Genomic DNA, 27180 nt, shown 5'->3' with positions numbered 1-27180 from the left:
GTGGACCACTTGTAACGATAGCCGGCTCGCATCCTGCGATACTACTATCTTTAAAATACAATGATCCTATTCTGAAAGCGTGTGTAAGTTGGACTGGCCGCAAATTCTATGTTGGAGCAAGTTGGATCGTACTTTTCAAAGGAGACCGAGAGTAGTTTCCTTTCAACGTCTACAAACTCACGAATAATGTCACACTTCCTTCGCAGTGAAAGATCCTGCCAAACTTCATGCAGTTGGGAGCCACTTGCTTCTTCCATGATGATACATTCTGCTTGGACAGGATTTTGGTCGGTAGCACTCCAAGCGAGAACTCGTGGAACCGGTAAGTTCAAAACGGTCCGGGCAAACTCCATAGTTGCCACTTCCGATGCCGTGGTATGGACGCGTGGGCCAGCATTAGGGTGTGAGACTTTTGCGATGATCTTTTGGCCATCTCCCATCTCAAGGCGGTATGCCTTGTTGTAGTTGCCTTCGCCGACCTTCTTGAAAGATATACACTTGTTTGCACCGACAGCTTGGCAAGCCGCTTGCCGAAGACTAGACACATCAAAGCGTCGGTACCGGGCTTCCAATTGCTCACGCTCATTCCATAACCATCGTCCGCTCGTGTAGCAGAACAAGGGGTTCGTGTCGATTTGAGGATGTGAGGGCAGTGCGCGGCTACTGCCCAAAGTGTGTAGTAAGCGAGAGTAGTGCCGCTTTGCGATGTTTGACCAGCCTCGACCCAGCGCCATTGTTAGAAACTTGCACGGAGGCTGTGATACAGATAGTGAGACTAAGTTGATGTTGGGACTTTGAGATGCGCCGCCAGGTCTGCAGCCTTTGTCGGCTTCTCAAGTAAGATACTGCTGGCTCTGAGCCTGCTTTTTGCGTTGTTTGTCGCCGCGATGGACGAGCGTGGAGACGGGACCATTGCTGTATTATGATTGAGCGTCGTATGTGTCAGGCGCGTGCGTATCAAGCACACGTGCAGGTAGAGCCTGCACCAGCGCTCGGCTGGCTGGTTCCATATTGATGGTTGTGATGGGAGGAGCAGCTCGGGCAAGAAGCCAGCAACCGCCGCGACGCATGTTCGGAGAAGCTTCGGGACGCATGCGCCACAGTGCATCTTCGCTATTGCTTCTAACGCCACAGCCGGAATTCCAGAAAACACAGTCGAAATTGTTATCATTTGTGGGTTACTAAAGTAATCCAGAGTTCAGCGCGATACAACCTAAGTATTAGCAAACATCACTTTCGCGGAAAAGAGTCCGAAGATATGCAAAGATCATGATGTTCTCATTTCCATCGATCTACATAAGTACTGTCGGTACTTGTGTTACTTACTTCAAAGTACGCCGCCGCCGTCATGACTTTTAAAACTAAATGTTAGTACAAATCATTAAGATACAAAACCTCAACCGCAACTCCGCGCTAATATTACAACCATCAAAGGAATCAAATCGCCACCTCGTTAGATCATCTCATCGCAAACACCATACTCAGCCGCGACAGGCTTGCGAACCGCCCCACCAGCCACCGCCCCCATCCCCAACACACAACTCTCCTCACCCAGTATCTCCGACAACTCCACATCGCCCTCTGCCAAACCCTGAACCGCGCGAACCAAGTCCTTCTCGACAAAGTTCTGGAAACGGTCGCGATTAGTGTCTACACCAGGACGGTGGAAGAAGAACTTGACCGCGGTGCCAAAGGCAAACCACTGATCGACCATGAACAGCATGGCCTCTTCTAGTTCACGATTCTCGTAGATGTCCTGGAGACAGGGGCGGAGGAGGGAGCGGATACAGAGATGGATTTCTTGGAGTGGGTTGGCGCCTTGGTTTTGGAAGTTAAGGAGTATGTCGTGGAGGGGTGAGGGAGGGAGGTCTTCGAGAGAGAGGTAGATACGAACTACGTGAATGTCGCCGTCTAGGATGGTGATGGGGTCTTGGATCTTCTTGGTCGTCTGCTTGCCTGTCGCGTCGGTGGCGACAGAGGCGAAGACGAGGCCGGTGGGCGGGGATACGGCGGGCTGCTTTTGGACTGCTGGGGCGGCGGTGGGACTGGGGAGTTTTGCGCCTAGCGACAAAGAACTTGAACCAAACATAGGTGATGTCGGGGATTTGCTTGAACTGGCAGGCGCAGGAGGGCCCATACCGCCCTGCAGCGCAGGGCCGAAGCCCCAGGTCGGGGAAGTGTTTGTGTTAGTAGTAGTAGTGGAAGCGCCAAAGCCGAAGCGCGGCGGAGTAAGAAAAGAAGGCATTCTGTTGGTTAGTAGAGTCGATTGTCCTGTAGTTGAGGGTGTTGCAAGTGTTGCGATTGCTGTCGTTGAAACTGTTTGTCGCAGGGTGTGGGGGACCACGCAGTTTTATAGTCACAGGGCGGGGACGCGCACAGACAATGTGCGTTCGCGAAAAGTGGTGAAAAGGCGAGAGTGAGTGAGTCAAGAGAGCGAGATCGGCGTTGTGGTAGAAGGCCTATGGTAGCGATGATCGCGACCAAAGTATCACCGTAAGTGAGCGAATCATCGGTGTTATATTGTGAAGATCGATTAGGCTGCACATTTAACTGAGAGTCAGCGGTAGTATAAGCAATGATCGTAAAAGACATCTGTACTTGATTCGTGTAAAAAGACAGTATGTACAGAAAGAATGGTAGTGAAATGAGTGTAAGTCCCATCGCCAATCCCAGGGCATTCCAAGCACCCATGAGCTCTTCAAAAGTCCCAAATCCCACATTCCGCCTATCCCATCAAATCCAATCAACAAGCGGCGATATCAGCGGGTGTGTAAATACAAGCCGAGCTAGGCCCCTCGCTGATCTGCTTAGGCTCAGCACCCGTATCGTTACCCTCGAACTCCTCGCAAATAGCCTTTGTGCCCGTGACGCAGGAGTTGGTAATGGTAGCAGTATCTCCGTAGTTGCTGTTGATACCAACGAAAGTCGCTGTTCCGCCTGTAGCCTTGACTTTGTCGATCTTGACGTGGCGCTCGCCCATGGTCTTGCAGTTTCCGCATGATCGGTAGAGCTTGCCAAAGGTTGAGACTGTGAAGCCTGAGATTGAAATGGTGCCCACGCCGTTGTGTTGGATGACTTTGTCGGATGCGCCCATAGCTCCGCCACCGGTGACTGTGCCGTCGCCGTCCTTCTTGAAGGTGAGAGCGTCTTCACAAACATCTTCCCACCAAACATTCTCGATAGTGCAAGCTCCTTGGCAGTGTACTCCCTCGATCTGGTCGGCTCCGATGATGACGTTGCGGAGGGTGCCGCCGTTAGCAATAGAGAATACAGCATCGCTGTCTCCTCCCTCTGATTGACCGGTGCAAGACACTCCACGACCGAAACGCTTCATGCCACCATCAAATTCGCCGGTTACCATCATTGTCTTGGAGAGAGTAGACTCGCCAGCTGCTGCAGGCATGGTACCGCTTGCTGCACTACCACCTGAGCTAGGCATAGTGGAGTTGCCTGATCCAGAGCCCGATTCAGTTTGAGTTCCCGAACCGGAGGAAGATCGACCACCTGAAGAAGAGCCACTGCCTGAGGATGAACCACCACCTGAAGACGAGCCACTTTCCGAGGATGAGTCGCTGCCCGAAGATGAGTCACTTCCTGAAGACGAGTCGCTGCCTGAGGAAGAGTCGCTACCCGAAGATGAGTCAGTTTCTGAGGATGATCCGCTGCCCTTGCCGCCACCGCTGCTGGAGTCGGAACCTGATCCCGAACTTGAACCGCCATCTCCACCAGAGCTTGAACCGGAGTCACCAGTCGCATCCTCAGTGCTGTCGCTAGCGTCATCGGAAGACTTGTCCTTATCGCTGGAAGAATCCTCGCTGCTGTCAGAAGAGCCAGAAGAACCCTTCGACTTGTCTTTCTTGTCATCCTTGGCGTCGGAAGCACCGTCCTTGGAGTCAGATGAATCACCTGCAGAGTCCTTGGAATCCGAGGTGTCTTTAGATTCGTCATCGCTCGCTCTCCAAGCCAGACCGAAGGGTTGACGCTTCGTGACAACAGGTTCGGACTCAACAGACCTCCGCTCATAGTCGTTTCCAGGGGTGAACATAGGAGCACCCGTCATCTGAGGGTCGGATGGCTGACCGCCAAAGCCTGGGAAGCCGCCCGTGGGAGCAGCACCACCTCCAGGAAAGTAACCGGGGTCACCACCATTGCGTTGGCCACCTCGTCCTGAGCCACCACCCATTCCCATTCCAGAGCCGATGGAATCAGAGCCAGGACCGCTGGACTCGGTGCCGTTGCGTTGACCGCCGCCGTGTTTGCCGCGATGGCCACCACGATGGCCATGAGCCTTTGTAGGAGCGGGGCCTCGAGCCGAAAGTTCCGTCGGTTTAGCAGGGGCAGGAGCAGGTGCCGCGGAGACAGAAACGATCAGGGCCGCGGCCGCGATGGTAGTCAGAGAGAAACGCATGTTTTGTTGGTTTTCCGGGTGGTTTGAAGTGAAAGTAGGGTAACGAAGGTATTGCACAGCAAAGATGACACAGTCAAGAAAAGAAGGGTGACCGGCACTGAGCTGGAGAAGAGAATGTGGAAAAGGGAAGGTGTTGGAAGCAAGGAAGAGATCGTTGGTCCTGATGAGGATGAGGATCTTGCAATGGGCGGGCAGCGAACATCTTTATAGCCATTGTGTTAGGAATACGTACTGTTGGTTTACTGAACATGCGTGTCGGTGGTATACGACAACGTCCCACACCACCCGCACCCCAAACCTACAAGCGCATCATGCCCATCGTCGGTTATACCACGGATACTATGCACTCAATGCGATGACTGAGTAGGCCCGAACACACGTGCAGTCGTGAATCGAGGAAATGTGGAAACAGGCCTGGTATCCTGGAAAAAGACTGTGTTTGGTTTGCGCGTCCCGTTGACGAAACCGATCGTCCGACAGCTGACAATCTATGAGAGGGATGTGTCAGGTTTCATGTTGAGGATGTCGGTCTTGGCAGCAGTGACAGCCATGTAGGGTGAAGCTACTAGTGAAGATGCAGAAACGTCCCGCTTGTCAGTTGGTAGTCTAGAAGTTCCGGAAGTTTGGAGTTTCGTGTCGCACGTTTCACTTACTCGACGGAACGAACGCAGGTTGGATGGACTGACCACCAAGAATGTAGTATTCGCTATCATGCAGCGCAATACAAATTAATGAAAAAAGTGACATTAGCGAGGTCTGCATCGCCTACATTCGCGCTGCTTCCTTAGGGTCTGGCGTTGTCCCTATAACGATCTCGCTTTCCTAACCCAATCTTTGCGAATATCTTCCAATCTAAGGAACCGAGTGCGCGGTATATGCGAGGTGGCTCGGGTTCTCCAGTACTATCTACCACGGTGGCCAAGTTGTCTTTCATGTACACTCGAAGTTCGTCTTTGAGACGCGAGGGTGTAAGCCGTGAGTGGTATATCGTGCTCAGGCCTTGAGCCTGCATGCGTGGGATATGTCCATCTAGTCGGTTAGCACTGTGTATATGTGGATTGCATGTTTCGATCTGCAAGATGTGCACTGGTCTTGAGGACGGGCGGTTTGAAACTCCAAAGCGTTCCCACAAGTCGATCAGCTGGAATGGCTCGACAGCATAACCAGTAGCGAATCGTAGCTTCAGGGCCAGCTCAACATCCATAGCGTGTTCACCGGCGTTACCGGTTCCGATCATGGTTCTCGGGGTAGCGTCACCTCCGAGGACTTTCAGAAGGCGGTTCATCCATTCGTTCACGACACGCGAGGAGCGTCCAAACTCTTCGAACTCGAGCTCGCCGTTCCTGACTTTTGGCTTTGACTTCCATTTGATACGCACCATGGCATGCTGATTTTGTCCGGTATCTCTGTTGCGATACAATGCCCAATGTAACCCAGCGGCGTATACTTTGCAGTACTCGAGGACGGATCCGGGAATCCGGTTGTCAGCATCAATGAAGCCGACGAACTTACGTCCAACAAGCTTCGTGATGATCACACCGAGTATCATAGCCTCTCCTTTTCCGTAGTTCATGCGTGGAACATGTGTTTTTCCCTCGGGCGTACTTGTTCCTGGGTGTTGCAACAGCTCTGGCATTCCGGCTTCCTTGAAGGCGCGGGCGAAGGTTGACTCACCTTGATGATGTACCATAACAGATCGACTTGCAACCTTTCCGAATTTGAGCAGCGACTCGCACTCCGCCTTATAGTTTGTCTGGTTGCTGTTCGAGATGAAGATGACAGAACAATGATGTGGAATACCACGAAGAAGGCCTTCGAGAACTGTGATATCTTCATCCATGCAGGGAACTACGATTGCAAGATTGCGCTCGATGCTTTCGATTGAATTTGGAGTGATGACAATGTTCTCCTGATCGACAGAGGTGTTAGCCGTGCCATCACCCGATGTGTCTTGACCGCCTGCGTCCAGTTCCGAGACAGAAGACATCTCGCGTAGCTGCACGTTCCCGACCCGGGTGATTTCTGGGCGGATGCTCAATCTCATGATGAAGATAAGCTGATTATCGAAGTGGACTCAGTCTTGCAGCGGTTCTGATAATGGAGTAAGGGTGTATGAGGAATCAAAACGTGTATACTCACATAGGTCTTATAAAGAGATTCTTGCGGTCTGCTCGATGCTGCTCTTGACTGCATTGTTAGGCGCAATGATAGAACGTTTGACTCTATGTGATCGACGAACTATTCATAGCTATCAGTACAATCTTTCGTGCGGAGCTAATTGCAGTGTGAATCCGAGGAAGGCTAGGATTTGATAGCCGATGTCGGCGTATGTCAATGTTGCTAGACACGCTGTAGCAGAGGTGGGTCCAGGATAACGTTGCATTGTGTCGGGCTCTGCAGCGATTCGACCATTGAGTATATCGGGTACTGAGGGTGGCGGTGCTTGTTTGGCACTGACGCGTTGTTGACATTGTCAAGTGCCGCAATTGACAATCACAGTACTGGTGACCCTTCCTCATGAAAATGTCCCTTTACCGGGAAAATGGAGTGGATGAATTGGATCGGTTACGTTGCGGTGATGATGCATTGCATGTAGCCAGTGTATGAAACGATGGATGTCTTTCTCTCAAGCGAGTCTTTCCACGTCAAACACGACCGGCCGTGGTTGCTCTCGGAGGATACTTTGAACTGCGATCAATACCCCGAAGAGTTCTCGCAGTCCCTTTGAGTGCTCCTGTCTCTATAAATGTGTATTCACGCGCCGTCGCGCCCTCCCACAATGGATGCGGCATGGTGGTGTCGTTTCGTATGACGCGCTGTCGGTACCGTCGCGGCGCGCGCGTTGCTCAATGAGGCAGACAGATGACATCTCAACACTAGAGGCTCATCCGGTCTTCTGCGAGGCTGGGGGCGACTGCATTGGGCGAGGGCTAGTGTTGGCGCGAGTGGTGTTGTTAGTGGGAGGCAGCTTCACCGGCGAAGTTTGTCGAGTGGAAGCTCGGCTATCCGCTGGAGCCTCGCCCGAACGCCTCCATGACGTCTGCAGCTGGTGACACCAGAAGCGCTATGCGGACCCGGAGACTGAGAGCTTTCCCCGCGTTTGCGATGCTTTTGTACTATTCCCTGGATCCTTCTTAAGTCGTCATTTCCCCGGATTACCCTGCGATGGCTTCCAACGATAATCCCGACAAGATGAGCTACATCTACAACTCGCAGCTCGTGAGCGCCCCTGACATGTGAAGATGGACACTGGCTGACATTGATCGTTAGGATGCCTTCACCCTTTACCATATCTCGCACGAAAAGGAAGAACACAGCTCGGTCGGCCCTGTACTCCCCGCCCTCGGCCATGCTTCGTCTGGCGCTCTAGGAACCGTTGTGTCGAAACTCTTAACATACCCTCTCGATGTCGTTATCACGCGCCTTCAGGTTCAGCGGCAACTACACCACGGCGACGCGCACCCGCACTACAATGGCTTCCTCGACGCCGTCGAGAAGATATACGAGAGGGAGGGCGGACCAAAGGCCTTCTACAGCGGCATAGTGCCCGAGGTTGTGAAGGGTGTTGCCGACAGCTTCCTCTTCTTCCTAGCTTACTCATATGCGCGACAGAAGAGGCTCGAAGCGCGAGGTACTGGACACAGCTTGCCGGCGCTCGAAGAGATCGGCGTCGGCGTTGTCGCAGGCGCCTTCTCCAAGTTCTTCACCACGCCTATCCAGCAGATTGTCACGCGGAAGCAGACGGCGGCGATGATGCGACAAGAGTCGTCGACTACCATACCTCCTCTGTCTAGTACCAGGGACATAGCACACGAGATCCTGCGCGAGAAGGGCATACAAGGCTTCTGGTCTGGCTACTCTGCCAGCTTGATCCTGACCCTGAACCCTTCCATCACTATGCTTCTGCACAAGGCTCTCCTACGATTGGTCGTACCCAGGGCAAATCGAGACGACCCCGGCGCGCGCATGACGTTCCTTCTCGCCGCCATAAGTAAGGTCCTTGCCTCTACCGCTACCTACCCGTTCTCACTCGCAAAGACGCGCGCCCAAGTGTCCTCACAGAAGCCCTCTTCCGGCATTGGTGAGACTTCCGACAAAGAGAAGTCAGACGAACCGATCGAGTCGAGAGCACTACAAGCTAGGCAGCGAACTGTGTTCAGTACCATCTTGCGCATCGCCCAGACCGAAGGAATCTGGGGCTTATACCAGGGTCTCGGGGCGGAAGTGCTCAAGGGCTTTTTCTCTCACGGCATCACGATGTTGATGAAGGACCGCATCCATGCTGTCATCATCAGCCTATACTACACTGTGCAGGGGGCGTTGAAGAAATACCCCAGCCCAAGTGAAGTCGCAAAGTCGGCGTCGGACAGCGTTCAGAGCGCTTATGAGCAAGGCAAGGAGCAGGCTAGCGATGCGTATGCGAAGGGCGCCGAAGTCGTCGGCAGTGCAACAGAATCGGCAAAGCATGCCGTTTCCCAGGGCTCACAGCAGGCGCAAGACCTTGTTGAGAAGGGCAGAGATGCTGTTAGCGAGGCCGCAAGCAGCGCCTACGACCAGGGCAAGAACGTGCTAGACAAAGGACAGGATGCGGCCACCAATGCCACTCAGCAAACTGGTGAAGCGCTTGAGCATGGCAAGAGGGCCGCAAGCGAGGCATCGCAGCAGGCCAAAGACGCTGTTCTGGACGCCGACATCAAGGACATCAATGGCCCTGACAAGGGCATCAAAGAGTGAGCCATGCAGCAGGTGATTTTTTCAACGCCTTCAGATTGTACATATACCCGATTGATTTTGTATCTCTTTGTTTAAAGGCATGTCTGTGGATGGAGTATGTATTCTTTGGTATGGTTCGGCGTCAAAAGCGTGCCTGACTTTCGTAATGCATAATGAGCAAATAATTGCCGGGTGAACTGTCCATCTACCTTGGGCGATCTGAAACGTCAGGGTGTCAGTATCCACTGCCACGCTTCGAGTAGCTGGTATGTCCATGTACCTAGGTACCGGACGCAAGCGTTCCAATGAGATTGAGCCTGTGTCCAAAGTAACTGCAATGGAAATCGTGTTCACGCCAGAATAGTACCAGCGCGTCGAGTGGAAGCAGGATTTTCCAGCCTTGCGGGCTTTGTTGTCTCTGCTGCGCTGGCTATTGTGGGGATGGCTGGTCACGGTACGTCGCATGTGTCATGCCGGTGGCTGGTTGCAGCGGTTGCCCTGGAGGCCAATGCGCTAACCATCTGGCTCCGCCCGCAGCGCCTCCATCATCAACAACCACGCCTGGCGACACATTCGACTGCATGCCGCAGTTGAGCGGCGACTAACTACTAACCTGCACAGGAACAGGGCAACTATTGTTTGCGCGACATTGCGAGCGCGAAGAACCGACTCGAAGTTTCCGATAGTCGGCGGCGCATGACTGGCGACACTCACAGCACGGCCATTCGACAAAAGCGGAATCGTCAACATCCCGGATACCAAGAGGGCAGCCGCAACCCACGCGCACACCACCAGCTGCGGCTTTCTATGTCGTAGACGCCGGTGACGACATAGACCGCGACTGAGCCGCTGTGTGTTGACGTCTCGTCACTGCACCCCGCCCAGCTCATTCCCCTGATCACCGCACGCTGTTGGCAGTCGCAGCCCAACCCCCACCGCCATCATGACGACCACCGGAGCGCAGTCTTCGCCGAGCCGGGGAGGATGGAGCAGCATCGAGGAGGAGCTGGCTTACTACAAGTCTCAGTACGAGACGCTGGAGATGGAGCTGCAGGAGTTTCAGGCATCAAGCAAGGAGCTAGAGGCGGAGCTCGAGCGCGACGTCGAGGAGAGCGAGAAGCGGGAGCGCAAGCTGCAGGAAAAGGCAGAGAAGCTGGGGTTTGAGGTTGAGGAATGGAAAGTGCGTGGTCTCCGACACAGTTGCGGCGCATGTATGCCCAACAGACAGTCACTAACAAGACACCACAGACAAAGTATAAGCAGAGCAAGGCCGAGGCCAACAATGCGCAGAACACCCTCCAGAAAGAGATCACCACGATGCGCGAAAGCCAGCGCGCCCTCCAGATGCGACTCCGCGACATCGAAGTACAAAGCGACGATTTCGAGCGCCAGGCACGCCACCAGACATCATCACTCGAGGATGTGGAATCCAAGTACAACGTGGCTATCGAGCGCAGCGTCATGCTGGAAGAAGAGATCAAGATCGGAGAGCAGGAGCGAGAAGCACTGCGGATAGAAACACAGCGCCTTAGGGACGAGCTGTCAGACCTGCGGGTAGAGGCGGAAATCACGCAGGAGAAGTTGCGCATCGCAGAGGAGACGATTGAGAACCACCACGTGCGTAAGGTATCCAACCATCTCTCGGGCGATGCCCTGAGGCCACGCTCGCCGGTCTCCGAGGCATCGACCACAGCAACCACCGTCTCCTCGCCCACAGCTGCTTCGACCCCACCACACTCGAAAGCAGATGGCCTACACACGGACGCGACTCCTCCTTCGCCACCGCTGTCCGACGCACCGATCACGACTAGATACGTACCCTCGACGCCCATGCCCAAGCGAAAGAACTCGTATGCGCCGCTGGACCCAGGTGCAACCCCTCGCGCCGGCTTGTACCAGCGAGTCCCAAGGCATTCACGAGGGCCCAGCATGTCAGCATCGCGGCCAAGTACAAGTGCCAGTGGTCGGGCGACGCCCTCTATACGAACGACTGCACCCGCATCGCGAGCGCCTAGACCGAGCTTTGGAAGTGCTGCACCGCCGCCAAGCTTGCCTAGGTCAGGCTCGCTCGTTCAGGTTCGAGGGCTGATTGGTAAGATGCAGAAGCTCGAAGAACGGGTACACGCAGCGCGATCCAAGCTCCCTGCGCCAACTACGACCCCACCGCGAGCCAGCCCCCGAAACGGCAGTGCCATGGGACACCACGTGCCAAGCACTGTTACATTGAGGAGCGGCAGAAAGCGCAGCTCCCACGCATCAGCGGGCTCGTCAGTCCCTGGCGCCTACGAGTCGGGTGTAAGCCGGCTGTCATTCGGCATGTCGACCTCGTCGCGCGAGCCCACCAGCAGCAGACCTGCCAGCCGAGCATCCATGTCGTCGCAGTCAGCAATACAGCGGCCGGCAAGCAGAAGCAGCACCCGAACGCCACTCGGACATTATTCGTCTTCGTCCATCAGCGGAACGGAGCCCCGGATGCCAAGGCCAAGGAGCTCTATGAGCGGTCATGGCCATTCGCATTCGCTCTCAATGTCGCGGCGGGATACAGACGCCAACAGCGACGGAAGCGGCGTCTCAACACCAATGGGCAGGCGACTTACACTGGAGAAGACAGGCATACCTACACCAAGCGGGATCCCAAGGCGTCAGAGTGCAGGACGCAGGGCAAGCAACAACATGGACAACGGAGACATGGCGCCTCCTGCTCGGCCACGAAAGATGTCGACGCAGGCGGAAGAAGAATCATACTAGGAAGGAACGGCGCATTGGTAGGAAGTTAAAGGACCCGCAGAACCACGTGTGTGTACCTCTGGATCGATCAATCTCTGGTGCATGATTTTCACGGCACTATACCTCATGCATTCTGGAGTCGGGTTTGCGATGCATATGTGCTAGAGTTTGGGAAATGGGACACGGACGGGGTGTTTGGTGCAGGTTGGTCAGGCATGGTTGCACATAGGGAGGATGAAGAAGAAACTCGAGAGGTGCCCAGCTCCTTTGAGGGCAGTTACATATTACTTTTACATTCAGATTTCTTTTGTTCGAAACCAATATACCCCGAATTCCATTCACCGCTAGGCTCGCCGTTGCTTCTGTGCACATAAGCTCTTCTGTTTGTTTCACATCTTAATCTCGAGATACTAATACTATTACTACAGAACTCACGTGCTCTCCTTACTTCAAACGGAGTAGACTGCTCGTTCTGGACGAAAATCTGGGGTAAAGTTGCATGCATGCGCAGCCGCATTGGCGTTGGTGGTCGCGTAGTCGAAAATCGTACGATTCTGATGTCAAACGGCGGCCTGTCCCGCCGCGTTGACCCAAGCAGGAACCAGCACCAGCTACTCGCGCAAGACCCTGGATCTTCGGAACGCGCCTTCGGAATCTAGCTTGCTTTATCTGGATAGGCATCCTGGCTTGCTTTATCTCGCAGATGTCGCTACCAAGCTTGCAGTCGTTACTGTAAAGATGCGGGCGGCAGTACTACGGGGCTTTGGCCGGCTGCCCTGCGGCGGTACCTGAGCACAACGTTTGCGACCTATGCTTACGCGGGACATGTTTTCTTTATTACTTCTACCCGGCTTCTCACGCCGTCGTAGACTACTAGACTGCTGTATGGAAGCCGGTACTTTTTTGTTTCAGCGTCATCTACGGTGTGCTAAATTGAGAGTGTGCTTGATGTTTGTTCCGAGAGCGGCCGCTTTGGGCGCTGATTGGGTGGCTGCGATCGGAGTCCGGTGGGAGATGTCGGGGGAGGAGACCCGAGCATTACTCTTGATGTTGCTCTGGCGTGGTTTGGCAATTGTGAGACGGGTGTTTGGTTATTTTGGGAGATGGGTGTATGGTGGTGTGAGGGCTTAGTGGGGTGGGGAGGCGGCGGTGGTGAAGAGGTGAGATGGGAGATGTTGAGACGATATAGGTGGGCAGCTACGTGTTGGGAGAGGGGTAAAGTTTGAAGTGGCGGTGATAGCTATCAACTCAACCCTGAACAGCCAGCGGATCAACGGCAGACGGGAGGCTTGACCAGCTGTTGGTGAGAGAAAGCCAGGGCTCAACACATGGATGGGCATGCAGGTACTCGTGCTCGGGTTGGGTCTCGCAACAAGCAACTAATGCGGAAATGCTCCCAACAGACCTAGAACAGATACCGCCATGGCGAGCAAACTCTCAACATGCTGTACCCATCGATCGTGAAAAAACGCGTCAATCTTGACTTGATCCAGATAGCTGGCTAGTCAGTCAGCGTAGCTAAGTAGTGAATTGGCCCGTAGACCAGCCGTCGTGTGTACATAATCGGGTTCCGAAGGGCTTCCGAGTCGTCTACCGTGGCTTCGAGAGGGATGGACAGGGGCGTTATGGGGGACGTGGTGCAGGGCCTTGCCGTCTTCGGCATCGCTGGCGATGCGATAGCTCAACAGTGCTTCGGGAAGTGCATTGGGGTGTTCCGCTATGGCTCTAAAAATTTAATACATACGTGAGCTGCTCCCGGACGCTTGCGACCATTTCCCCTCGTCTTGCTCTGCTGTATTACCTCCCTCCCACATACTGTATACCTCATTCATTGTGCTGTACTTCTCCTCGTACGCACTACTAGTCCCTCTTTCGCTCAACTCCACGCGTTCGTTGTTGGTGCTTCCTCCCGGCGCCGCATAGAATTCCTGGCATTGAAGATTGCTTTTGGGCTCTTCCACACCGACACTACGACTGTCCTCTACTAATAGTCTGCTCGGGCCCTCCCACCGACAGAATCGTTAGAGACGCACACGTCGATTGCAGAGCATCGTCGTTTTCGGGTCAATCAGATCTACATTCGACACTAGAGGCCGAGCTCCAGCTTGCCCTTACCAGTGGAAAATTGACCGGACCCTCACCGAACCGCAACCCAACTTCGCCTTCGCTCCTTCCTCCCCACATCCCAATTCCTCGGTGCATGGGATTGCCTTCACACATCATGGCCGGAGCTGCACAGAACGGAGTCAACGGGGATGCTAATGGCGCCCCGAGCTCCTACGCCGCCAAGTTCGATCTTGCTCCGCACTTCATCGGCGGGAACAACCTCAAGGTAGCGTCGCCGGGCAAAGTCAAGGACTTTGTGGCGGCGCACGACGGACACACGGTCATTACCAATGTGAGCGAAACTCTGCAGAGGAAAGTGGTGGTGTTGAGAACGCACGCGCTGACCAGTGGCTTCCCCGCAGGTGCTCATTGCAAACAACGGTATCGCCGCAGTCAAGGAAATCCGCTCGGTGCGGAAATGGGCGTACGAGACATTCGGCGATGAGCGGGCAATCCAGTTCACCGTCATGGCGACGCCCGAGGATCTGCAGGCCAACGCTGAGTACATCCGCATGGCAGACCAATACGTCGAGGTACGTGCTCCCCCAGACAGCGGCGACGAGCGATGCGTGGCTAACGGCGACTATGCAGGTACCCGGCGGTACCAACAACAACAACTACGCCAACGTCGAGCTAATTGTCGATGTGGCCGAGCGCATGAACGTGCACGCCGTCTGGGCCGGATGGTGCGTATACAGCCCAACGAATGTCGGATGAGGGCTCATGGCTGACTTTTTGCGTCTAGGGGACACGCCTCGGAGAACCCCAAGCTGCCCGAATCGCTCGCCGCCTCGCCCAAGAAGATTGTCTTCATCGGCCCTCCCGGGTCTGCCATGCGCTCGCTCGGTGACAAGATCTCGTCCACAATCGTCGCACAACACGCCAAGGTGCCGTGTATCCCCTGGTCGGGAACCGGCGTCGACGAGGTCCAGGTCGACCAGCACGGCATCGTCACGGTCGAGGACCACGTCTACGACAAGGGCTGCACAAAGTCATGGGAAGAGGGTCTGGAGAAGGCCAAGGCCATTGGCTTCCCCGTCATGGTCAAGGCCTCGGAGGGCGGTGGCGGCAAGGGTATCCGGAAGGTCGAGCGCGAGGAGGACTTTGAGCAGCTGTACAAGGCGGCTGCCTCTGAAATCCCCGGATCTCCCATCTTCATCATGAAGCTTGCGGGCAGCGCACGCCACTTGGAAGTCCAGCTGCTGGCTGACCAGTACGGCAACAACATCTCCCTGTTCGGACGTGACTGTTCGGTGCAGCGACGTCACCAGAAGATCATTGAGGAGGCACCGGTAACAGTTGCTGGCTCAAAGACCTTCCAGGAGATGGAGAAGGCTGCCGTCTCGCTCGGACGCCTCGTCGGATACGTCTCTGCAGGTACCGTCGAGTACCTCTATTCGCACTCGGATGACAAGTTCTACTTCCTCGAGCTGAACCCCCGTCTCCAGGTCGAGCATCCTACCACGGAAATGGTAACGGGCGTGAACCTCCCAGCCGCCCAGCTCCAAATTGCCATGGGTCTCCCATTGCACCGTGTTCGTGACATCCGTCTCCTGTACGGTGCCGACCCGCACGCCAGCTCTACCATCGACTTTGACTTCTCCAGCGAAGGCAGTGCCAAGAGCCAGCGTCGCCCCACTCCCAAGGGCCACTGCACGGCTTGCCGTATCACCTCCGAGGATCCTGACGAGGGCTTCAAGCCTTCCGGTGGTACTATCCACGACCTCAACTTCAGGAGTAGCTCCAACGTCTGGGGTTACTTCTCCGTCAGCTCCGCTGGTGGTATCCACAGCTTCTCCGACTCGCAATTCGGTCACATCTTCGCTTATGGCGAGAACCGACAGGCCTCGCGGAAGCATATGGTTGTTGCGCTCAAGGAATTGAGCATTCGTGGTGACTTCCGCACGACTGTCGAGTATCTCATCAAGCTGCTTGAGACTCCTGCTTTCGAGGACAACACCATTACCACTGGCTGGCTCGACGAGCTCATCTCCAAGAAGCTGACTGCTGAGCGTCCTGACACCATGATCGCAGTCATTTGCGGTGCCGTTACCAAGGCACATGTCGCAAGTGAAGCGTGCGTCAACGAGTACAAGACCAGCTTGGAGAAGGGTCAGGTGCCCTCCAAGGACGTCTTGAAGACGGTCTTCCCTGTCGACTTCATCTACGAGGGCTACCGTTACAAGTTCACTGCGACTAAATCCACCATTGACAGCTTCACTTTGTTCGTCAACGGCACAAAATGCTCAGTCGGCGTCAGGGCACTTGCTGATGGCGGTCTCTTGATTCTGCTAAGCGGAAAGTCTCACAACGTCTACTGGAAGGAGGAGGTCGGCGCCACCCGTCTCTCCGTTGACGGCAAGACCTGCCTTCTCGAGCAGGAGAACGACCCCACCCAGCTGCGCACACCATCGCCCGGTAAGCTCGTCAGGTTCCTCGTTGAGAACGGAGAGCACGTTGGCCAGGGCCAGCCTTTCGCTGAGGTTGAGGTCATGAAGATGTACATGCCTCTCATCGCCCAGGAGGCTGGTATGGTCAACCTCATCAAGCAGCCAGGAGCCGTTCTTGAGGCTGGTGACATTCTCGGTGTCCTAGCTCTGGATGACCCTTCCAAGGTCAAGTCGGCCCAGAACTTCACCGGTCAGCTTCCCGAGCTAGGTGCCCCTCAGGTGCCAGGAGCCAAGCCACCGCAGCGATTCGTCTACCTGTACTACATCCTGCAAAACATCTTCCAGGGTTTCGACAACCAGGTCATCATGCAGAGCACTCTCAAGGAGCTGGTCGATGTCCTCCGCGACCCTGAGCTGCCATACGGCGAGTGGAACGCCCAGGCCTCCGCTCTCCATGCGCGTATGCCCCAGAAGCTTGATGCCACCTTCTCGCAGATCGTTGAGAAGGCGCACAGCCGCAACCTCGAGTTCCCTGGCAAGGCCCTCAACAAAGCTTTCCAGAAGTTCGTTGAGGAGAACGTGGCCAAGGGTGATGTTGCGCTTCTGAAGGCCGCATTGGAGCCTCTTTCCGATGTCATTACCCGCTACTCTGAGGGCCTCAAGGCGCACGAGTACAGTGTCATGATCAAGCTCTTGGAGATGTACTGGTCTGTTGAGTCGCTTTTCTCGTCTCGCACGTCGCGTGATGAGGAAGTCATCCTCAAGCTCCGTGACGAGAACCGCGACAACATCATGAGTGTCGTACAGACTGTTCTCTCTCACGCCAAGGTTGGCGCGAAGAATAACCTTGTCCTTGCCATTCTGGACTTCTACCGACCCAACAAGCCCGGTGTCGGCAACATTGCCAAGTACTTCAAGGACACCCTCAAGAAGCTCACCGAGCTTGAGTCGAGGCAGACAGCCAAGGTCTCCCTCAAGGCACGTGAGGTGCTCATCCAGTGCGCTATGCCTTCGCTTGAGGAGCGTACTTCGCAGATGGAGCACATCTTGCGCTCTTCCGTCGTTGAGTCCCGTTACGGCGAGAGCGGTTGGGACCACCGTGAGCCCAACTTTGAAGTCATCAAGGAGGTTGTTGACTCCAGGTACACTGTGTTCGACGTTCTGACTCAATTCTTCGTTCACTCAGACCCATATGTCGCTCTTGCTGCGCTTGAGGTATACACTCGCCGAGCTTACCGCGCGTACCAACTCCAGAACATCAACTACCACAACGAGGGCGAGCAGCAATGCTTCCTTTCCTGGGACTTCATCCTGCGCAAGGTTGGCGAGGCTGAATACGGTCTCGCTGTTGAGCCTTCTGAGCCCGGTACTCCCAGCACACCAGGATTTGAGCGTCCTCCTCGCATTCAGTCACTCAGCGACATGACTGCTTGGCAAAACCGATTCGAGGGCGAGCCTACCAGGAAGGGTGTCGTCGTTCCAGTTGAGTACCTCGATGACGCGGACGAGCTCATCAGCAAGGCGCTCGACATCTTCCCCAATCTCGGCAAGGAGAAGAAGGGTGGCATCGGCCTGAGGGAGGGTCTTACCCTGAAGCGCACTCCTACTACTGGAGTAAACGAGCCCAAGCACACTGACGAGCTTACTGGTGTTCTGAACATTGCTGTCCGCGACATTGAAGGCAGTGATGATAAGGAGATCCTCGAGCGCATCCTGCCCATTGTCGACGACTTCAAGCAAGAGCTTCTGTCCCGCCGTATCCGCCGCATCTCATTCATCTGCGGTCACAAGGACGGAACCTACCCCGGCTACTACACTTTCCGCGGACCCACATACGAGGAAGACGCTAGTATCCGTCACGTAGAGCCTGCTCTTGCCTTCCAGCTTGAGCTTGGCAGACTTTCCAAGTTCGACATCAAGCCCGTCTTCACTGAGAACCGCAACATCCACATCTACGAGGCTGTTGGCAAGGGCGCTGAGAGCGACAAGCGCTACTTCTTAAGGGCTGTCGTCCGATCTGGCCGTCTTCGCGAGGAGATCCCCACTGCCGAGTACATGGTGTCTGAGACCGACAGGTTGATGACTGACATTTTGGATGCTTTGGAGATTGTTGGTACTTCGCAGGCTGACATGAACCACATCTTCATCAACTTCTCGCACGTCTTCCCTCTTAACCCAACCGAGGTCGAGGAGGCTATTGGTGGTTTCTTGGAGCGCTTTGGTCGACGTCTCTGGCGTCTCCGTGTCACTGGCGCTGAGATTCGCATCATTGTTACCGACCCTGCGACTGGCATCCCCTACCCTCTTCGTGTCATCATCACCAACACCTCCGGATACGTTATCCAGGTTGAGATGTACGCCGAGCGCAAGTCCGAGAAGGCCGGCAAGTGGCTCTTCCACAGCATTGGTGGAACCACCAAGATTGGTGCTCTTCACCTCCAGCCTGTCTCGACTCCTTACCCAACCAAGGGAGCGCTGCAGCCCAAGAGGTACAAGGCTCATCTCATGGGTACTCAGTACGTGTACGACTTCCCTGAGCTCTTCCGCCAGGCGACCGAGAACAGCTGGATCGAGGCTATCAAGAAGCACTCGTTCCTCCGGGACAGGCAGCCAGCGAAGGGAGAGTGCCTCGAGTACTACGAGTTGGTGCTTGACGACACTGACAACTTGGCTGAGGTCAACCGTGACCCTGGCCACAACACCATTGGTATGGTCGGATGGATGGTCACCGCAAAGACACCTGAATACCCCCGTGGCCGTCGCTTCATCATCATCGCCAACGACATCACCTTCAAGATCGGTTCCTTCGGTCCAGCGGAAGACAACTTCTTCCACAAGTGCTCTGAGCTTGCACGAAAGCTTGGCATCCCGCGAATCTACCTTTCTGCTAACTCTGGTGCTCGTATCGGTCTTGCTGAGGAGCTCATTCCTCACTTCTCTGTTGCATGGAAGGACGCCGACAAGCCCGAGGCTGGTTTCGACTACCTCTACCTGACACCTGAGAAGTACGAGCACTTTGTTGATGGCAAGCGCAATGATGTCATCTGCGAGAAGGTTGAGGTCGATGGCGAGAACCGCTACAAGATCACTACTGTTATTGGTGCTGAGGATGGTCTTGGTGTTGAATCGCTCCGTGGCTCCGGTCTTATCGCCGGTGAGACATCGAGGGCTTACGAGGACATTTTCACCATCACTTTGGTGACTTGCCGCTCAGTTGGTATGTATTCCCTGCACAATGTCCAAATTCGTTTACTAACGCTACATAGGTATCGGTGCTTACCTCGTCCGCCTTGGTCAGCGTGCCATCCAGATTGAAGGACAGCCAATCATCCTCACTGGTGCACAGGCCATCAACAAGCTGCTCGGTCGTGAAGTTTACACCTCTAACCTCCAGCTTGGTGGTACCCAAATCATGTATAGGAACGGTGTCTCGCACTCGACTGCCGATGATGACTTCGAGGGTGTCTCTAAGATCGTCCAGTGGCTGTCATACGTACCCGACAAGAAGGGCAGCCCCGTCCCTATCTCGCCATCTGCCGACAACTGGGACCGCGACATCACCTACTACCCACCTGGCAAGTCAGCCTACGATGTCAGGCATCTCATCGCCGGAAAGGAGGACGAAGACGGTTTCCAGTCTGGTCTCTTCGATCGCGGTTCGTTCGTTGAGACTCTTGGTGGTTGGGCTAAGACGGTTGTGGTCGGTCGTGCTCGCCTCGGTGGCATTCCTATTGGTGTCATCGGGGTTGAGACACGCTCGGTCGAGAACGTTACACCTGCTGATCCCGCCAACCCTGACTCCATCGAACAGGTCACATCCGAGGCTGGTGGTGTCTGGTACCCCAACTCCGCCTTCAAGACTGCTCAGGCTATCAAGGACTTCAACAACGGTGAGCAACTGCCTTTGATGATTCTTGCCAACTGGCGTGGTTTCTCCGGTGGTCAGCGCGACATGTACAATGAGGTCCTCAAGTACGGTTCTTACATTGTCGACGCTCTCGTCAAGTTCGAACAGCCCATCTTCGTCTACATTCCTCCTTACGGCGAGCTCCGTGGTGGATCTTGGGTCGTTGTTGATCCCACTATCAACCCTCAATTCATGGAGATGTACGCCGACGAGGACTCGCGTGGTGGTGTGCTCGAACCCGAAGGTATCGTCGGTATCAAGTACCGTCGGGAACGTCAACTCGACACTATGGCCCGCAACGACCCTACCTACGGTGCTCTCAAGCGCAAGCTGAACGACAAGGCAACACCAGAGTCCGAGCTCAGCGAAATCAAGGCCCAAATGACCGAGCGCGAGAAGAAGCTTCTACCTGTCTACGGTCAAATTGCCCTCCAGTTCGCCGATCTGCACGACCGCTCCGGTCGCATGCAGGCCAAGGGTGTCATCCGACAAGCCCTTCGCTGGCAAAACGCTCGCCGCTTCTTCTACTGGCGCCTTCGCCGCCGTCTCAACGAGGAGTACATCCTCAAGAAGTTCGCCGCTGCCGCCTCGCCTACACACGACAACCCCATGGCCAACCCGCTCACCCGCAGCCGTGGCTTCGAGATGTTGAAGCACCTGTCCAACATCCCCAACTGGGAACAAGACGACATGGCCGTAGCAACCTGGTACGAGGAGAACAGGCCGCTCGTCAGCGACAAGATCGAGCAACTCAAGACCGACGGCATCGCGCTCGAAATCGCACAGCTCATGCGCAAGGACCGCGAGGGCGGCCTCAAGGGTGTCATGAGCTTGCTCAGCACCCTGCCCACGAGCGAGAAGGAGGAGGTGCTCAAGATGCTCAGCAGGGCATAGTAGTAGTACCCATGTTTTCGATTATCATTCGCTTTAACGGCATGGCATAGCATATGGGGTGGTGTTTATTTCAATTTTCTGGGTGGAATTGGGAATATGGTGATGATGGTGTAACTTTAGCGTTGCTACGGTGCGACTGCGTTGTCTTTTCGCAAATTCCCCCCTTCTTTAGCTTATCAGTTTAGTTACTACATAGATGAGGAAGAACAGGGCGGGGTGTTGGGAGGCACTTCCTTTCTTGTTCTTTCTCGTTGTTCAGATGTGTAATTGATCTTCAAGTTCAAAAAAAATCTTGGTTGCTGTGCTTAATGTGCTTAATGTGCTTATCGTGCTGGTTGCATCCCGCGTTCCCACGTCCCCACGTGGCTACGCGTTATCGTCGGCCTTACATCCTGCGCCTACGAAGACACTCATTGTGCTCCTTCTCTTGCTTTTTGGGGATGTTGCGGCTGCGCGCTCCTTCCCGTTCCTTGGTGATGCTTGTAGCGTGGGAAGGAAGGCATGCAGATCGGCCGAACTCCACTTTCAGCTGCGGGGTTCCGTCGCGGTGATACGTCACTAGGCCGCAAAAACAGCATCACCAAGAAATTTCCTTCGTGGGTTGAAACTCCATCAATTGTCTTGATTACTTTCTTCCTCCCTTTTCCTACACATACATACGCATACTCATTACATACGCGACGTCGTTTTACAAGCGAGCCGAAAAGCTTGAACAGCAGACTACACCCGAAAGAGAAGACAGCAACACCCAAAATGGTCTACACAATCGTCGTCCACCTCCTCGCTAAGGAAGACCAGGAGAGCATCAGCAAGCTCAGTGCTAAGCTGGTGGAAGCGAGTCAGGTGTACAGCAAGGATAAGGAGACGCTGAGTTGGTTCGTTATGCAGGATACGGTGGATAAGAGGAAGTTTACTATTGTTGAGCGGTATTTGAAGGAATCTGTGAGTTCCATACATCGATGATTGCATTGAAGATTACCGGAACAGCAGCATACTAACGTCCGCCGCAGTCCCAGCAGTACCACCTCAACAACCCATACTGGAAGACTTTCGATCCTTACGTCATTCCGCTTTTGGCTGCGCCTATGGATTTGAGGCGTCTTGAGGAGTTGGACACTACGGTTACCTCGGCGGGTTCGCATTATCATGAGGATGCTGTTAAGTCTGAGACGAGCGTGGGCAACATGTTCCAGGGTACTGATGCTTAAATTGAGATAGGCGGCCGGCGTGCTAAACCAGGAAAAATGTAAAACGTCACAATCTACCATCGCAGCAGAATGCGACTTTTTGAATCATCTTCGGATCCTACGCCGTTCCTTCGTGGGTGTTGTTGGCGTTGCGGAAATGATGACTGGCTCCTCGTCTACGGGCCATTGCGTAACTCATCAGAGTACCGTGGTATTGGCTGGGTAGAACCAAAGTCTGACTTCCACACGATTATTTAACGAAGCTAATGTTAGAAATCTACTTTCCCGCCTACCCAACATTTAGCTTTCAATGCTATCAAGCTGACATCCTCATTTTATCTCCAACTTGCCACGACCATACACCCAGTTCTAGTCGATACCTCCATCTCAGAGTGCGATCATGGCCGAGCTTGAGAACCTACCGGACGAGCTCCTGCTTGATATCGCGCTGCGCCTTCAGCCACCCGATCTTAAAGACCTAGCCCTAACTGCACGCGAGTTCCGCGACATCGCGCAAGAAGCTCTCCACACTTCCATCAGTCTGAGGAAGTATTCCCAGTCTCTTCTGGAACTCCTCAGAACCCTAGTACAACGGCCAGATCTCGCTAAGAAGGTCCGCTCTTTGCAAATAACGGGATATTGTGGTGTTCAGCCAATTTACAGATTAGCTATAATCTATGAGGAGTGCTGGGACCAGGTCGTCACACACGCAATAAAGTCGACACAATCTTGGCCCATCGATCAGATGAAGTGGGTTAGCTTCGTCAAATATGGCAATCTTTATGCTTGCATTGGCCTACTGCTGGTGTTGACAGATCAGCTGCAGACTCTCACGTTCTGCTCTGGAGATAACGAGGATTTCATGACGCCACCAAGCCTGAGTCTGACGTTCCCTGGCATAGCCGAAGCGCATGATGTTACTGCTCCTGATCTTCTGCTTCTTCCACAGCTCCGAAGGCTATCTGGCGCTTGGGGTGAAATGAACAGGTCTTGGTCTACCTTTCCAAAGCTGCTACACCTGGAGCTTGATTGTACAGAGCTCGTAGCATGGGACAAAGAACCAGTCATCCTATTTCATGGTATCACTACCTTGACACTACGGCGCCCAACACTTTACGAATATCAGCCAGCGGATACACAAGACCTATCGCCTTTCTTCCAACGGCTCCCCGCCCTGAGGTCTTTGCGCTTGTGTTTTACCAATTGGAGAAAAAAAGATGGCAACATGTATGATGGTATTCGGGCTTATTATAGCTCTTATGATCCCGGCATCCCGACAGAAGAACGCATATGCTACCCTAAGCAAGGATTTACGTCTTCCATCATTATCGATCCGCTGATCCCTGCCTCACATCTTCTGGAAGAGCTGGAGCTAAAGTGCTCTGACACCGGAGATTCTAAACAGATCGACTACCTCCGACCATCACGATCGTTGCAACGTTTCACTTTAATAAAGCGCCTATCCATTCCGCAAAGTATTCTCATCAACTCAACCCCCTACGAGTGTTCCCCTCTCCATCCGTTCGAGGCGCTGCCGCCGAATGTAGAGTACCTTAATGTAGCTGATCCGACTACCGCTGTGATAGAGTGGATCTCCGGAGTTCTGGATGACCGCAGCAAGCTGCGTAGCTTGAAAAGAATATCTCTCGACTTCGACAACGACCCGAAGCAGCGAGTAAAGGACTACAAAGAGGCTGGAGTGGAGATTTTTGGTCGGCTGCTGGAGGCAGGCATATCCGTGCACTTCGAGAAAGTACGTTTAGTCTGTCTTGAGGCTTGCTGCAAAGAGTGAGGCGACCTTCTGGATATACTACTTGCGCTGCTGGAGACTAGGGGATGTATATTCAGAGCATAGGTAGTGTTTCTTGCGGCCACTGGAGGCTTTGTTGTTCAATACATGAGATAGTATTATAGACAACGAATGACAATGTTTTCAGCGTGAGCTAAGCTGCTTAATACTACCAATCAGTACAAGAACCCCTAACATCTTTCAATGCCGCCGGAGTCTGTGTCGAAGTTGCTGTCGCAAAGAGAGTCATTGCCTAGTACTTAGGCGGATAACTCTTGGTGACTGGAGGATGGGCTGTCGCCTTCACCTCACTTACTTGAAAATCGAAACCTCCCGTCTTTTGCTATTGTGTCGCAAGGACAATAAGAGCAATCAAAATCGTAATTATCTAGAAAAACTGCTCTCACACTTATAACCGTATCCAAAAATTCCTCAATCTTCTATCATCCAATACCTATCCTCAAAGAGCTTTCTGCCTCAACCACGACATCGACACTGACTATACCTAGGTGATCATGCTGGACGCAAGCAACATGGAGCCAATTACGGGTGACCGCAAGGCATATTTCGAAGGTACTCCACCCTGCTCTCACATCACGCTCTTGGCTAACTCTCACAGATCTCCGCAAGAACCATATCCCTCAATTCTTATTTCGTACTTGGAGCAGCAACAGCGGTGGAGGATCAGAACACGCAACTAACAGTGTCAAGGAGATCATTCCGCACGGCTTCATGAAGAAAGCCTCTGGAAGCGGATTCTACGACAAGCCTGAAAGTGAGCTTTACAAAATGGTGCAAGACCATTACGACACCGAATCTGTTTTCACCTCCGAATTTAGCTCATGAACGGGGTCACTTCACCTAGCTCTCTGCTATGCTGGATCCATAGAAGAAGAATACGGTCCCCACGTCGCAATCATGGACACACACCAGCTGGATGGAGACGTCTTGGTCTGGCATGTTCCGCACCTGTTCAAGCCCGACGGACTTCATGAGTACTTGGCTCATGGACCAATCAGAGGCATTAAATACAAGGCCGTATCGTACAAGACGTCAATGTTAGCTGGTCTGGCACAGATATTTCCCGAGCTATTGGAGACCGATCTGGATGACTGGGGTATGAGCTTACGAGACCAGATGTTCAACGGGCCCCCGATTCCGCTTCCAAAGGACAACATTGAGAAATCTGACGAGATGAAGCAGATTCGATTAATCGCAAACCTTTACGGCTATCTTTACTTACTAGTAGCGACTAGTCTGATGTGTCTTCGGCTTCGACCTTGGTTAGGCTCGCGAGCTGAGGGCGAGGTTGCATTAGACAAAGTCGCAAATCTGTTTGCAAATACGAAGCCAGCCAAGGATATTTCGAGGGGTAATTGGCTTTGCGAAGGTGTTGTACTGACGGAGTCTCCCATGGGTCCGCACAACTTTCCTGACGTCCGACAGTGGATCAAACTCCTCCGAGCCATCTCTGAACGCACAGATTGATGAGTACAAAGGCTTCGAGAACGAAGATGGGTTCGAGGATTAGGGGCTACGGAGATGGCGCTGGGCACGTGGGCTTCTTGATAGGAAAGACTGGAGGATACAAGGATATATTGATACTGTACAGATAACGGTTAAAGTCAACGTCGACTCTTCGGTCCTTTCTCGTATCTCAAGAAATCGCGTTGTGCTCTCTCGTGTTCTGTTTAGGCTGATACACGGATGCGTATACTGCATGCCTGGGCAGATGTATCCGGCACAATACATCCAACAATAATGTGTACACAGGTGTTCCTACGATGGGACTAGCACGCATTTACAGGTGCTGCTCCATGTCCGACGCATGTCAACAACGGTCTTCATTAGTATCTGAGAAATGATCTGTTAAGCTCTGAAGTCATTCTCATATCATTATTACACATACATTCATGATCATGCATCGATTCAAGGCCGAGAAGCTGCACGTAGGCCAAGCGATGCTATTGCAGAGGCTAGATTGCTCTCTTTCAAAATTAACAGTGTAAAAGATACGTACAAGTCACACAATACGAGCCTCGGCCTGTAGCTAGACTCATCATCACGATCGTCTTTACAAGCAATATTGATTCCAGAATCCAGAGTTTCTTCACAGATGATTAGAAAAGGTACTTAACGCTACCAAGAGCTATGGCTAAACTAGTGCATCGAGACTTGGGCCGCGAGAGAAGGCCCGGGGTGAACGAATGGCTTTCCGCTCCGGATGTACACTCATTAAAGAATCGATATCACATCTCTGAAACAAATCAATCGCGCTAATATACAAGTCGCACTAACCCGTGGAACCAGTCAATCACGTGCGGGCACTGTACCCGCCTGAGACGTTTACTCATCGAACGACGTCAAGTGTTGTTCTAATGCAGTCATGCATAGTTGCGAATAGTGGCATTCCAAACTCGTGGAGTTTGGATCATGCACACAGCCCCCTCTGCAAACGACGCCGGAGATGCAGTCGAAGAGATCACCACCTAGAGATCGAAAAAGGAAGCAAGAAAGGTGGCTCTGGACTTGAAAGTAGAGCACCACACCCTCAGCCGGCGATGCTCGCCTGAACGCATGCGCCTTAGGTACAGCACCTATACGCAGCTGAACGCCTTTACCTAAAAGCTCTCCCTTTCTTTGTACCGAGGCGTTGCGGAGGCATCTCCGCCAGGCTTGGCCGGACTCGCGTGCCCAGGAAGACAGAGAAGCAACTCTTGATCTACACTGCACAGCCAACGGTACGGGAGAAGCAAAAAAAGAGCGACAGATTTCACGCCTAAAACCTTGCAATGTATCGCGCAACTCCGCCATCGCATGCTGTCAGTACGCTGTCGGCCGGGGGTGGCGATGTGGATTGGTGGTGGGTTCTTTTTGAGCGAGGCGCACGAATGAGGTGCGCCGGAGCAATGAGCGTTTCTGCTCAGCCCGGTGTTTACGCTTTTGCGGCATGCAACAGGATACACAGTTACATTGCGGATTTTCAGTTCTGATGTACCGCGATAGGCGAGGTTTCCGAGACCCGTTGACAGTGACGGCGGGGGACGTTGCGCTGAGAT

The 27180-nt window shown here is 53.7% G+C and overlaps 9 protein-coding genes across 9 annotated transcripts; 6 read left to right on the top strand and 3 right to left on the bottom strand.

Moving 5' to 3' along the window:
* Positions 1 to 1453: 1453 nt before the first annotated feature.
* J4E85_004193 (uncharacterized protein) lies at positions 1454 to 2089 on the bottom strand (the record flags this gene model as incomplete). Its single annotated transcript, XM_051468454.1, has 1 exon — positions 1454 to 2089. One exon carries the CDS (start codon positions 2087 to 2089, stop codon positions 1454 to 1456), a length of 636 nt encoding a protein of 211 aa, XP_051328046.1.
* Positions 2090 to 2743: 654 nt separating this feature from the next.
* J4E85_004192 (uncharacterized protein) lies at positions 2744 to 4658 on the bottom strand (the record flags this gene model as incomplete). The annotated part of the gene is made up of 2 exons (XM_051468453.1): positions 2744 to 4585; positions 4641 to 4658. 2 exons carry the CDS (start codon positions 4656 to 4658, stop codon positions 2744 to 2746), a joined length of 1860 nt encoding a protein of 619 aa, XP_051328045.1.
* A 534-nt stretch (positions 4659 to 5192) lies between these two features.
* J4E85_004191 (uncharacterized protein) lies at positions 5193 to 6452 on the bottom strand (the record flags this gene model as incomplete). The annotated part of the gene is made up of 1 exon (XM_051468452.1): positions 5193 to 6452. One exon carries the CDS (start codon positions 6450 to 6452, stop codon positions 5193 to 5195), a length of 1260 nt encoding a protein of 419 aa, XP_051328044.1.
* Positions 6453 to 7573: 1121 nt separating this feature from the next.
* Positions 7574 to 9142, top strand: J4E85_004190 (uncharacterized protein; the record flags this gene model as incomplete). Its single annotated transcript, XM_051468451.1, has 2 exons — positions 7574 to 7627; positions 7679 to 9142. The coding sequence occupies 2 exons, from the start codon at positions 7574 to 7576 to the stop codon at positions 9140 to 9142; spliced, it is 1518 nt and encodes a 505-aa protein (XP_051328043.1).
* A 922-nt stretch (positions 9143 to 10064) lies between these two features.
* J4E85_004189 (uncharacterized protein) lies at positions 10065 to 11869 on the top strand (the record flags this gene model as incomplete). The annotated part of the gene is made up of 2 exons (XM_051468450.1): positions 10065 to 10301; positions 10370 to 11869. 2 exons carry the CDS (start codon positions 10065 to 10067, stop codon positions 11867 to 11869), a joined length of 1737 nt encoding a protein of 578 aa, XP_051328042.1.
* A 2179-nt stretch (positions 11870 to 14048) lies between these two features.
* Positions 14049 to 21145, top strand: ACC1 (acetyl-coenzyme-A carboxylase; the record flags this gene model as incomplete). The annotated part of the gene is made up of 5 exons (XM_051468449.1): positions 14049 to 14246; positions 14317 to 14487; positions 14546 to 14640; positions 14700 to 19561; positions 19611 to 21145. The coding sequence occupies 5 exons, from the start codon at positions 14049 to 14051 to the stop codon at positions 21143 to 21145; spliced, it is 6861 nt and encodes a 2286-aa protein (XP_051328041.1).
* Positions 21146 to 21898: 753 nt separating this feature from the next.
* On the top strand, positions 21899 to 22353 carry J4E85_004187 (uncharacterized protein; the record flags this gene model as incomplete). The annotated part of the gene is made up of 2 exons (XM_051468448.1): positions 21899 to 22087; positions 22156 to 22353. The coding sequence occupies 2 exons, from the start codon at positions 21899 to 21901 to the stop codon at positions 22351 to 22353; spliced, it is 387 nt and encodes a 128-aa protein (XP_051328040.1).
* Positions 22354 to 22732: 379 nt separating this feature from the next.
* On the top strand, positions 22733 to 24124 carry J4E85_004186 (uncharacterized protein; the record flags this gene model as incomplete). The annotated part of the gene is made up of 1 exon (XM_051468447.1): positions 22733 to 24124. One exon carries the CDS (start codon positions 22733 to 22735, stop codon positions 24122 to 24124), a length of 1392 nt encoding a protein of 463 aa, XP_051328039.1.
* A 530-nt stretch (positions 24125 to 24654) lies between these two features.
* J4E85_004185 (uncharacterized protein) lies at positions 24655 to 25609 on the top strand (the record flags this gene model as incomplete). The annotated part of the gene is made up of 3 exons (XM_051468446.1): positions 24655 to 24694; positions 24741 to 24896; positions 25011 to 25609. 3 exons carry the CDS (start codon positions 24655 to 24657, stop codon positions 25607 to 25609), a joined length of 795 nt encoding a protein of 264 aa, XP_051328038.1.
* Positions 25610 to 27180: the final 1571 nt, after the last annotated feature.

This window comes from Alternaria conjuncta, assembly GCF_024043145.1.
Source record: "Alternaria conjuncta strain BMP 0040 chromosome Unknown scaffold_5, whole genome shotgun sequence".
In the NCBI taxonomy this organism is placed as follows: Eukaryota; Fungi; Ascomycota; class Dothideomycetes; order Pleosporales; family Pleosporaceae; genus Alternaria; species Alternaria conjuncta.
Note: the sequence above shows the minus strand (reverse complement) of the source record. Positions and strands in the feature narration are given on the sequence as shown.